The sequence below is a fragment of the Thamnophis elegans genome, chromosome 17 (genome assembly GCF_009769535.1).
Source record: "Thamnophis elegans isolate rThaEle1 chromosome 17, rThaEle1.pri, whole genome shotgun sequence".
Classification (NCBI taxonomy): Eukaryota; Metazoa; Chordata; class Lepidosauria; order Squamata; family Colubridae; genus Thamnophis; species Thamnophis elegans.
Genome location: NC_045557.1, coordinates 4,591,248 through 4,603,171, shown reverse-complemented (window position 1 = coordinate 4,603,171; position 11,924 = coordinate 4,591,248). Strand labels below are relative to the sequence as shown.

Here is an 11,924-nt window from a genome sequence, read left to right as displayed (position 1 = left end):
GGAGGAGAAGGAGGAAGAAGAAGAAGAAGAAGAAGAAGAAGAAGAAGAAGAGGAAATCAGACCCAGCCCTGATGTTTACAGGGATTGAGCAAAAGAATTGACACAACCATTTACCGACAATGAAGTGACAAGGCAGAAAATCTGTTGTTGCCCAGGAAATTTACCTGCAAGGAAGTCAAACTATTGAGGAAGCTCGGAGACCTTGAGCAAGAGGAGGAACGTTGTGAGGAGGGCCGAGGGTGTGTGCTTGTGCGGGTGCGTGTGTATCTGTAAAGAACAATTTCGCAAGGGAGGGTGGGGTCGAAGCTTTGGACAGGCCTATAAAAAGAGGACCGTTGCCAGGCTCCTCAACCCATCCCAAAGCTTTCCTCTTTTACCCATCGCACACCGGAGGTAAGTGGGGAGACCCCCCCTTGTCAGGGCCGGGGGTTCAAAGCCTCTCCAGATCCAGAACCTGGGGGGGCTTTAGTGGGTTTTTAGGAGGGGGCCACTCTCTCCAGGCAGGAGAATCTTGGGTGAGGGCCTCAGGATCTGAAGATCTAGAGAACTTTGAGGGTTGCAACCTCAAATTTGGATCCTGGGGCCAAGCGGTTAAGGGAGAACCGTGAGGACTAGTGGCTTGAGCTCCAGGGGGAGAGCCAGGACTTCTGGAAGACTTCTGAAGGTCCAGCAAAGGGTTAAAACACCCCATTGGGTCTTCATTGCAAGCCCACCTTCTCTCCAGAGACCTTGGGACCTTCTCTTAATTTTTTGCGTGTCTCTTCTTGACCCAAACCAGTGGTCACATTGGGATGGGGGCTTTCTCCTGGCCACGTGGCCCTCAAGGGGACAGGGCTCAAGAGGGTGTGGAGATCGTGGTCAACATCAACTGTGGTTCTCCTCCTCCTCCTCCTCCTCATCTTGGGAGACCAACCGCTCCCTTTTCTGAATGGCCCAACCGGATCTCAAATGTTGAGTTGTAGACTCATAATATTACAGAGTCCAAGGGCTGGAAGGGGACTTTGGAGGTCATCTAGTCCAACCCCCCCTGCTCCCCAAAAGCAGGAGATCTTATTCCATCCAGGCCTAAAGGGTGGTCCAGCTTATTCCACCACTCCTCGAGGTAACCCACTGGCTGATTTTCCCCCCACGTCCTGTTTAATGGGAATTCCTTCCGTTCCCCCTTCCTTTCCTCCTTCCTTCCCCCCTTCCTTCTCTCCTACATTCCCTCCTTCCTTCCCTCCTTTCTTCTCTCCTTCTCTCCTTCCTTCCCTCCTTCCTTCCCTCCTTCCTTCCCCCCTTCCTTCTCTCCTACATTCCCTCCTTCCTTCCCTCCTTTCTTCTCTCCTTCTCTCCTTCCTTTCCCCCTTCCTTTCCTCCTTCCTTCCCCCCTTCCTTCTCTCCTACATTCCCTCCTTCCTTCCCTCCTTTCTTCTCTCCTTCTCTCCTTCCTTCCCCCCTTCCTTCTCTCCTACATTCCCTCCTTCCTTCCCTCCTTCTTCTCTCCTTCTCTCCTTCCTTTCCCCCTTCCTTTCCTCCTTCCTTCCCCCCTTCCTTCTCTCCTACATTCCCTCCTTCCTTCCCTCCTTTCTTCTCTCCCTCTCTCCTTCCTCCCTCCTTCCTTCCCTCCTTCCTTCTCTCCTTCTCTGCCTTGCAATTAATTAAGCGGCCGATCATTTTGTCTTCCCAGATCAGAAGCGACTCGAGATGTCTCAGACCCAGTTGGAAAAATGCTGTCAATGCATCATCGACGTCTTTCACAAGTATTCCAAACTGACGGATCACCATGACAGGCTCTCCAAGGCCGAGTTCGCCAAGATGTTGAGGGAACAGATTCCAAACTTCCTCAAGGTGAGGGGGGGGGGGGAAAGAACCTTATTATCTTTTGAATTTATTTATTTTTTTAAAATGGGGAAGAATAGCAGGGGGAGGGAGAAGGGAGAAATGGAGTTGCACCCTAAGAAAGATTGGAAGTCAAGAAGGAGAAAGTAGCAAGGGCTTTTCTACAGAGATTCTCTATCATCCAAGACCTGCTTGCCGCAAAGATGCTTTCGTTTTTCAAGAGGCAACTGATTAGCAGGGCTGGAAGGGACCTTGGAGGTCATTTAGCCCAACCCCCACCCCGCTCAGGCAGGAGACCTGACACCATTTCCCACAAGTGGGAGTCCAATCTCTTCTTGAAAGTCTCAAGTGATGGGGAAGGAAGGAAAGAAGGAAGGAAGGAAGGAAGAAAAGAAGGAAGGAAGGAAGGAAGGAAGGGGAGAAATTTCTTCTTGAAAGTCTCAAATGATGGGGAAGGAAGGAAGGATTAGAGGGAGTGAAGGAAGGATTGGAGGGAGAGGGAGGGAAGGAAGGAACGAAGGAAGGGGAGAAATTTCTTCTTGAAAGTCTCAAGAGACGAAGCTCCCACAACTTCCGAAGGCAACTTCTGTTCCATGGGTAGGATTTAGGCCTTTTGGCGTTATAGAAATGGCTAAATGACATATTCATGTTGAAAAGCAAAAAAGTAGAGTTCAGAATGTGTGTTTATTTTGCACTGTGCTAATAAGAGCTGGAAATCTCTTTCCTTCCTTTTCTTTTGGGGGGGGGGTGTATTTTATGCAATAAAATTTAAAAAGAAATGAAATGTAAACAGGGGGGGGGGGGGAAGAGAGCCAGTTTCCCAGGCTTCGTATCGTAGGGCCCAAATTATTTAAAGCACTTTTTTTCCCTTTGCGATTTGCAGGACAATAAGAACCCCGACGGTGTGAACCGCCTGTTCAATGAGCTAGACCAGAATAAGGACAGGGAGCTGTCCTTTGAAGAGTTCATGACTTTCCTGGGAAGGTTCCTGGTCCAGTGCCACAATGAGTTCCATGGCCACTGAGGCAGCGACGGGAGGCTGAGATTGGCCCCGGATGGCCCCTCCTCCTTAACCTAACCATGGTTTACCCCTCCCCAGTCCTTCGAGGCTTCTGGCCTGGCTTGTGGAGATCGGGGGCACAATAAAGAATTTAATCTTCTCCAAAAAATGGCTGTCGTTGTGTTCTTCAAGGTGTAATTTTGGGGGGATTAAATGTTTCTCATTTTGGCTAATGAATGAAGGCATTTAAATAAATGATTAAACAAAGCATAAAGTTTTTTTGGGGGGGTTCCCCCCCACCCTAGCTGGAGCTTTCTAAAAAGACGCCGGCCCTCTTGAGGCCGGTTAACAGCTTCTCCCGCATATTGCCGAGGGCTGGACTAGATGACCTTTGGGGTTAACCTTCTCACTCCACCCTACGATGGCCTCAACCGGCAACCGACTGGCACGCCTGAGAGGAATCCAAAGCAATAACCAGGGTTATTCTGGGTTTGGAGTGGGTCTGGTTGATGGGGCAGACAGAGAAACTTTCGTTCTGAGGGGAATTAAAATGGGAAGGGACCAAAAATTAAAATAATAAATAGCCTTAATAGCAATTTTGTGGTCTTGGCTGCCCTCTTGTGGCTGAATGGAAACGCACATGCTAGCTTGCAAAAAAGGGGAGGGAAGGAAGGGATGAAGGAAGGGAGGGAAGTAAGAAGGAGGGATGGAGGGAGAGAGGGAGGAAAGAATGAATGAATGAAGGAAGGAAGTATGGGGGATGAATGAAGGAATGGAGGGAGGGAGGAAAGAAGGAAAGAAGGGTTGAAAGAAGGGAGGTAAGAAGGAAGGAGGGATGGAGGGAGGGAGAGAGGGAGGAAATAATGAAGGAAGGAAGGGATGAAGGAAGGGATGAAGGGAGGTAAGAAGGAAGGAAGGATGAAGGAAGGGATGGAGGGGGAGAGGGAGGAAGGAAGGAAAGAAGGAAGGAAGGATGAAGGAAGGAATAGAGGGACATAGGGAGGAAAGAATGAAGGAAGGAAAGAAGAAAGGAAGGAAGGGGTGAAGAGATGAAGGAAGGAATGGAGGGAAGGAGGAAAGAAGGAAAGAAGGGTTGAAAGAAGGGAGGTAAGAAGGAAGGAGGGATGGAGGGAGGGAGATAGGGAGGAAATAATGAAGGAAGGAAGGGATGAAGGAAGGGATGAAGGGAGGTAAGAAGGAAGGAAGGATGAAGGAAGGAAGGATGAAGGAAGGAATAGAGGGACATAGGGAGGAAAGGATGAAGGAAGGAAAGAAGAAAGGAAGGAAGGGGTGAAGAGATGAAGGAAGGAATGGAGGGAGGGAGGAAAGAAGGAAGGAAGGGAGGGATGAAGGGAGGAAGGAAAGAAGGAAGGAAGGAAGGATAAAGGAAGGAATAGAGGGACATAGGGAGGAAAGAATGAAGGAAGGAAAGAAGAAAGGAAGGAAGGGGTGAAGAGATGAAGGAAGGAATGGAGGGAAGGAGGAAAGAAGGAAGGAAGGGAGGGAGGGATGAAAGAAGGAAAGAAGGAAGGAAGGAAGGATAAAGGAAGGAATAGAGGGACATAGGGAGGAAAGAATGAAGGAAGGAAAGAAGAAAGGAAGGAAGGGGTGAAGAGATGAAGGAAGGAATGGAGGGAAGGAGGAAAGAAGGAAGGAAGGGAGGGAGGGATGAAAGAAGGAAAGAAGGAAGGAGAGGAGTGGGGAAGGAAACTGAGCTTGAGGTGAGAAATAAAACTATTTCTCTATGAAACGTAAATAAACACATGAAACCTGAATATTTTATGGGATCTCCAATTGCCTTTAAAAACACAAAAACCCTGCTTATCACCAGCCTCTTGTGTGAACGCAACGGCCATCCTCCGCTCTCCTGCCAATTCGGGTGTAGCGTGTTCTGGGCCTCCGTGGGCGTGCAAAAGTTTCTGTGTGTGTGTGTGTGTGTGTAGCAATTCAGCTGTGCCAACCCCTCCCTCCCCCCTTGCACAACGACACCCATAGGTCATGTCTGAATTGCCACAACGGGGGACGCAGGGCTGTGAGTCACAGGGGGTCCATTGTACAATCCAGGTTGGGATGAGGGATGAGCCAAGACGATCATCGTCAACGCCACGTCGGAGGAGATTTCGACACGTCCCGGCTGATCTCACAACCCGGCTTCTCTATTTCCACGCTCTTCCTTTCTGCATTCTTCACCGTCGGCCTCAGGGGTGGTAGAAGGCCACGTCGCTCCTCCAGGAGACACCTGCACAGGTAGGTGAGGGAGGCCCAAACCCGGGTCCCTTCCTGGCTCCCTGGCTGCTCCCTCCGTGCTCAGGAGCTCACGGGAGGAGGCCGTGGCCCAGTTGGGGTGTCCTCTCCCTCCCAGAGAGTTTGGCTTTCGGCTTGCGCGATTAAAACAAACTTCCTGGCTCCTGTGAGGCACGCAGGTTGTGGGTGAAAACCAAACAACAACAACAACAACCACAGGTACCGATGGAAGAGACAAGGCTGAGCAAGCAGGATCTTCTCCGCCAGGTGCCTTTCCATGAGAGGCTTACGAAGATTTGAAAGAGAGATAGAAGATAGATAGATAGATAGAGGGATAGAGATAGAGAGTGATAGATAGATAGAGAGATAGATAGATAGATAGATATAGGGATAGAGATAGAGATAGATAGATAGATAGATAGATAGATAGATAGAGAGAGAGAGAGAGAGAGAGAGAGAGAGATAGAAGAGATAGATGATAGATAGAAAGATGATAGAGAAAAGAGATAGATGATAGATAGATAATAGATAGATAGATAGATAGATAGATAGATAGGTAGATAGATATAGAGATAGAGTGTGATAGATAGATAGATAGGTAGATAGATATAGAGATAGAGTGTGATAGATAGATAGATAGATAGATAGATAGATAGATAGATAGATAGATAGATAGAGGAAGAGACAGATAGATAGAGATAGAGACAGACAGACAGACAGATAGATAGGTAGATAGATAGATATAGGGATAGAGATAGAGAGTGATAGATAGAGATAGGTAGACAGACAGACAGAGAGATAGAAGATAGATAGATATAAGGATAGAGAGAGAGAGATAGAGGTAGAGACAGAGTTAGATAAAGATAGATAGATAGATAGATAGATAGATAGATAGATAGATAGATAGATAGATAGATAGATAGACAGACAGACAGACAGACACATATAGGTAGACAGACAGACAGAGAGGCAGATAGAGAGATAGATAGGTAGATAGATAATATAGGGATAGAGATATAGTGATAGATATTGAGAGATACATAGATAGTGATAGAGATAGATAGATCATAGATTTTATATGTATGTATGTATGTATATATATATATAGAGAGAGATAGAGAGAATGATATCTCTCTCTCTCTCTCTCTCTCTCTATATATATATATATATATAGATAGATAGATAGATAGATAGATAGATAGATAGAGAGAGAGAGAGAGAGATAATGGATAAGATATAAGACAAGAGACAGAGATAGATCATAGATGATAGAGATAGATAGAGTAAGTGAGAGTGAGAGGGAGGGAGGGAGAGAGGGGGGGAGGTATCCCAATTTAATAACAACAACATAACTACTAATTTAAGGTACAAGGATGAGTAACCAGGACCACATCTGCGCAGTTCCATTCCATGAGATATCTGATTAAAATCTGAAGGTCTTCAGAGAGGGACAGAAAGGAGGAGGAGGAGGAGGGATGTCCTGGTTTAATAAAGAACATCTCCTCTTCTCCAAGTCATCTGATCCCTTCTGAGGTCTTTCTCAGCCTCTGGGTTGACCTTGCTAGAATGTTTGCCAGGTCCATGACTTGGTTTTTTGAGAGGTGAAGGTCCATAAAATGTATTTCAGGATAGGTCAGCCTGGGCCCCAGGATACCCGATCCCTGTAGAAACTTCTCAGTGGTCTTCTTGAAGCTCTCCACCATCACCGTTGGTTGGAAATAACGGAGCTTAGAATTCGGCTATCTGGAGAAGGTGAGATACCCATCCCTGGAGGAGAATACCTTCATGGGCTTTAGGATACCATCTCCCATATTCTTGAGGCCACCACTGGCAAAGTCTTCTTCACGACCATCCCTTGCTACATTTCACTTGGGTGGGTGTAGCATCTGGAGCCCAGATCCCAAAAAGGGACTTTAATGTCCAGACTGCTATGAGATCCTTCCCCTCATCTGGTCTCAATTCATGAGATGCTTCCAGTTCGAAGCCTAAGACTTCGGGTTGTGACCTTGAGAACTTGACCCTACAATGGACCAAGGAGAGACGCAGCATATCCCAGGGGGTCTCTGCCTTGACGGAATTACAACCCGCGAGTAAATATGGAGCAGGCCAACCCCTACCACGAAGCCAAGCGAGTTGTAGACTCCGGCAAAAAGGCTTCAGGAGGCCGCGGAGAAAACTGGTTGGAGAACATCTGCTACTCAATCTTTCCGACCCACATCAAGACTTAACAATAAATATTTAGTAAGAGACGGTGTTGTCTATGGGAGATAAGCGAAGGGATGTCACTCGACCTGATGAATTTTGGACCCAAAACATCTTGTTCTTTTTTAGAAGACCGACCTCAGGGCCACCAGCATCGGGAGAAGATGGTCCTCTTGAAGATCTCTTTCTTGATCTTATGCTCTCTGTCTCAAGGTGAGCCCCCAAGCTTGTTCAGGTATGGATAGGGGTGGCATGGGGCACAGCCCTCCATATAATCGAGTAGGGACTTCGATGGCATCATCTACCTACCCTCAGCAATGGCCGTGGGGTGTGGGACTCTCCTTTGGGGTCAAAGGTCTTGCAATCCTCCAAGAGAAAGGTCTACATGGGGTCAAAAAAATCTCTCCTCTGCCCTCTTGCATGCACGGGGACAGGGGGAGTGCGCGCGGGCGGGAGGGGGGTGTTGTGCGTACATGTGGAGGGTGTGCGTGGCACAATTGCATTATGGGTATGGGGACACAGGTGCTATCACGCACAGGCGTGCAATCTTGGCATGCGAGGAGGAAAAGGTGACCCATCACTGTTCAGGAGGCTTTCAAGAAGAGACTGGACATCCATTTGTCTGAAAGGGTCCACGTTCTCCTGCTTGAGCAGTGGGCTGGACTAGAAGACCTCCAAGGTCCCTTCCTACTCTTTATTCTGTTATTTTGCTATTCTTTTTCCTTCCTTCCTTCCTTCCTTCCTTCCTTCCTTCCTTCCTTCCTTCCTTCCTTCCTTCCTTCCTTCCTTCCTTCTCCATAGCTGGAGGCTTTCAAGAAGAGATTGGTCAACCATTTGTCTGAAAGGGTCCACGTTCTCCTGCTTGAGCAGTGGGCTGGACTAGAAGACCTCCAAGGTCCCTTCCTACTCTTTATTCTGTTATTTTGCTATTCTTTTTCCTTCCTTCCTTCCTTCCTTCCTTCCTTCCTTCCTTCCTTCCTTCCTTCCTTCCTTCCTTCCTTCTCCATAGCTGGAGGCTTTCAAGAAGAGATTGGTCAACCATTTGTCTGAAAGGGTCCAGGTTCTCCTGCTTGAGCAGTGGGCTGGACTAGAAGACCTCTAAGGCCCCTTCCTACTCTTTATTCTGCTACTCTGCTACTCTTTTCCTTCCTTCCTTCCTTCCTTCCTTCCTTCCTTCCTTCCTTCCTTCCTTCCTTCCTTCCTTCTTTCCTTCCTTCCTTCTCCATAGCTGGAGGCTTTCAAGAAGAGATTGGTCAACCATTTGTCTGAAAGGGTCCACGTTCTCCCGCTTGAGCAGTGGGCTGGACTAGAAGACCTCCAAGGTCCCTTCCTACTCTTTATTCTGTTATTTTGCTATTCTTTTTCCTTCCTTCCTTCCTTCCTTCCTTCCTTCCTTCCTTCCTTCCTTCCTTCCTTCCTTCCTTCTTTCTCCATAGCTGGAGGTTTTCAAGAAGTGATTGCTCAACCATTTGTCTGCAATGGGATTATTTCTCCTGCTTGAGCAATGGGCTGGACTAGAAGACCTCCAAGGCCCCTTCCAGCCTTGACGACGTTCTGGGTCCAAATTCTTCTCGCCAAGAATGGCTCTGACCCTTGAGACTCGGCTTGGCCCAAACGAGCCAACGGAGAGAAGGTCAAGATTGCACGAGAGAAGATAGAGGATCGACTTTCTTGGCCCCTGAAAAAGGCCCCGCTCCTTCCCTTCTTTCCCCAGCCACAGGTTGCTTCCGACTCATCACCCCGGCCAAATGGGGAGCGGAGGTGGCCAACTGCTCCGAACCGTTGAGGGACGCCCCTCCCGAGTACGTGGTCATCATCCACACGGCCGGCAATCCTTGCCGGACTCACGCCGACTGCCGCAACGAGGTGAAGTCGATCCAGAAGTACCACATGAGGCTCAAAGGGTGGTGCGACATTGCCTACAGGTGAGTAGGAGGGGGACGGACGAGAGGCTTGGAAGTCTGGGGGGAAGAGCCTCCCCCAGGGGAAAACAACCCGGGGATTTCCGGGATGTGCTCAGCTGTGTCCTTGTCCTCGTTGTTGTTGTTATTTTCAAGAAGGAGGCAGATTCTTCCTGGAACGTTGGCTCCACTTTCCAGTCTGCCCAACGAACCGGCGGTTTCCTAGTCTCAAGTCTTGCGTAATGTGTGGAGAGGAGCCAAGGAGTTGGCATCCGATTGGGTGGAAAGGACGTATCTAGTCCCAAATCACTGGGAAAATATGACGGAATACTTTCCTTTCCTTTTCTTCCCTTTCTCTCCTCTCTTCTTCCTTTCTTTTCCTTCCCTTCTCTCCTCTCTTCTTCCTTTCCTTTCCTTCTCTTCCCTTCCCTTTCCTCCTCTCTTCTTCCTTTCCTTTCCTTTCCTTTCCTTCCCTTCTCTCCCTTTCCTTCCCTTTCCTCCTCTCTTCTTCCTTTCCCTTCCTTCCCTTTCCTCCTCTCTTCTTCCTTTCCTTTCCTTCTCTCTTCTTCCTTCCCTTCCTTTCCTTCCCTCCTCTCTTCTTCCTTTCCTTTCCTTCTCTTCCCTTCCCTTTCCTCCTCTCTTCTTCCTTTCCTTTCCTTCTCTTCCCTTCCCTCCTCTCTTCTTCCTTTCCTTTCCTTCCCTCCCTTCCCTTTGGTCCTTTTTCTCCTCCTTCCTTCTTCCCTCCCTCCCTCCTTCCCTTCTCTTTCCCTTCCATCCTTATTCCTTCCTTCCTTTTAACGTTCTTCCCTTCTCTCTCTCCTCCATTCCTATCCCCTCCTTCCCTCCCTCCAGCTTCCTGATCGGTGAAGATGGATACGTGTACGAAGGCCGGGGTTGGCGCAATGAAGGATCCCACACCTACGGCTACAACGACCTCTCCCTGGGGATTGCGTTTATCGGCACTTTTGTGGGTAGGTTGGTTGGTCCCCAACTTCAGAAAAATCCTGAGGAATCCCGGGGAATATAGGGAGCATCTCCTCCCCTCCCCTCCTTGGAGGCCCCGGGAGTTTGGGAGGAGTTGAGCAAGTTGGAAACCTCATTGGGCCCCTGACGCCCGGGAGGTTAAAGCGGGATGCCAGCAAGCCACAACCGCAGCGGAGTTTCTGCAGGGCTCCACCCTTGTGCTCTGCGTGGGAGGCCTCATGAAAATAGTGGCTGGGCGGGTCTCCTCCTGAGCTCCTTCCTTCCAGAAGTGAAACTATCCCACAGGAAAACACTCCAAGCGCTTGTCTGAAGCTCCTGGCAACCCCTTGTTAGAAAACACTTCCACCATTCAGCTCCTTCCTTCCTTCCTTCCTTCCTTCCTTCCTTCCTTCCTTCCTTCCTCCCATCCCTCCCTCTGCTTTCTCCTTCCATCTTTCCCTCTCTTTTCTTTTCCTTCCTTTCTCTCCCCTCCTCTTCTTCCTTTCCTTCTTCCTTTCTTTTCCCTTCCCTCCTCTCTTCTTCCTTTCCTTTCTCTCCTCTCTTCTTCCTTTTCTTTCCCTCCCCTCCTCTCTTCTTCCTTTCCTTTCCTTCCCTCCTCTCTTCTTCCTTTCTTCCCTTCTCTCTTCTTCCTTTCCTTTCTCTCCCCTCCTCTTCTTCCTTTCCTTCTTCCTTTCTTTTCCCTTCCCTCCTCTCTTCTTCCTTTCCTTCCCTCCTCTCTTCTTCCTTTCTTCCCTTCTCTCTTCTTCCTTTCCTTTCATTCCCTCCTCTCTTCTTCCTTTCTTCCCTTCTCTCTTCTTCCTTTCCTTTCTCTCCCCTCCTCTCTTCCTCCTTTCCTTTCCCTTCTCCCTTCCTTCTCCCTTTCCTTTCTTTTCCCTCCCCTTCTCTCTTCCTCCTTTCCTTTCTTTCCCCTTCCCTTCCCTCCTCTCTTCTCCCTTCCCTTCCTTTCTCCTTCCCTTCTTTCCTCTTCTTTCTCTCCTCTCCCTTTCCATTTCCCTCCCTCCCTCCTCCTCCCTTCCAGCCTTGATGACGTTCCCTAGTTGGGTCATGAAACATCTGCAAGGAAAACCCCCAGCTCAGAGAGCACCAAGGACCCCCCAGTTCAACCCAAATATTCTCCGATTTCTATGGAGATCTGGAGAAACACACAAGAGAATCTGGCTTCAGCTCCACTCATAACCAATCAGTTTACATTAAACCAGCATCCTCACATTCTCTCCTTAGACTGGGGTGAAATTTTCTCCAGCTCCCTGAGAAAAGTCGAACTCTTCTGTTTCTTTTTTAGAACGATCCCCGGAGGAAAAAGCTTGGAAAGCTCTTAAGTGCTTTCTCGATTTCGCGGTGAAAATCGGCTACCTGTCGCCTGAATATCTATTGTTGGCCCACAGCGATGCCAGTAACCTGGTATCTCCTGGAGAATTTGTCCGCGCCGAGATTGCCAAGTGGCCAAACTACAAGCACTCCCTTCGCATTTTGAATCGGGATGGACAATAAACCTCGCCGATAAAGGATCTGATTTTCCTTCCTGACCAAGAAAATGAACCAATTTTCCTTCCTGGTCAAGAAAATGAATTAATTTTCCTTCCTGACCAAGAAAATGAACTAATTTTCCTTCCTGATCAAGAAAATGAACCAATTTTCCTTCTTGGTCAAGAAAATGAACTAATTTTCCTCCCTGATCAAAGACTATGAACTAATTTTCTTCCCTGATCAAGAAAATGAACTAATTTTCCTTCCTGACCAAGAAAATAAACCAATTTTCCTCCCTGATCAAC

General features: G+C 48.3%; 2 protein-coding genes across 2 annotated transcripts; both read left to right on the top strand.

Annotated features, from left to right (window-relative positions):
* Positions 1-314: 314 nt before the first annotated feature.
* Positions 315-2,990, top strand: LOC116519923 (protein S100-A9-like). Its single transcript, XM_032234031.1, has 3 exons — positions 315-393; positions 1,670-1,830; positions 2,705-2,990. Exons 2-3 carry the CDS (start codon positions 1,687-1,689, stop codon positions 2,843-2,845), a joined length of 285 nt encoding a protein of 94 aa, XP_032089922.1. The 5' UTR covers positions 315-393; positions 1,670-1,686; the 3' UTR covers positions 2,846-2,990.
* Positions 2,991-4,898: 1,908 nt separating this feature from the next.
* LOC116520126 (peptidoglycan recognition protein 1-like) lies at positions 4,899-11,643 on the top strand. The gene is given in 7 exon segments (XM_032234277.1): positions 4,899-5,028; positions 5,133-5,284; positions 6,733-6,817; positions 7,397-7,480; positions 8,982-9,192; positions 10,021-10,139; positions 11,435-11,643. Coding segments are annotated over 7 exon segments (990 nt in total).
* Positions 11,644-11,924: the final 281 nt, after the last annotated feature.

What these genes read in the sequence shown, in the direction of transcription:
- LOC116519923 (XM_032234031.1), top strand. Translation starts at nt 1,687, where the DNA reads ATGTCTCAGACCCAGTTGGAAAAATGCTGTCAATGCATCATCGACGTC. An exon ending in AGATTCCAAACTTCCTCAAG is followed by an intron (nt 1,831 to 2,704) that starts GTGAGGGGGGGG and finishes TGCGATTTGCAG; the next exon opens with GACAATAAGAACCCCGACGG.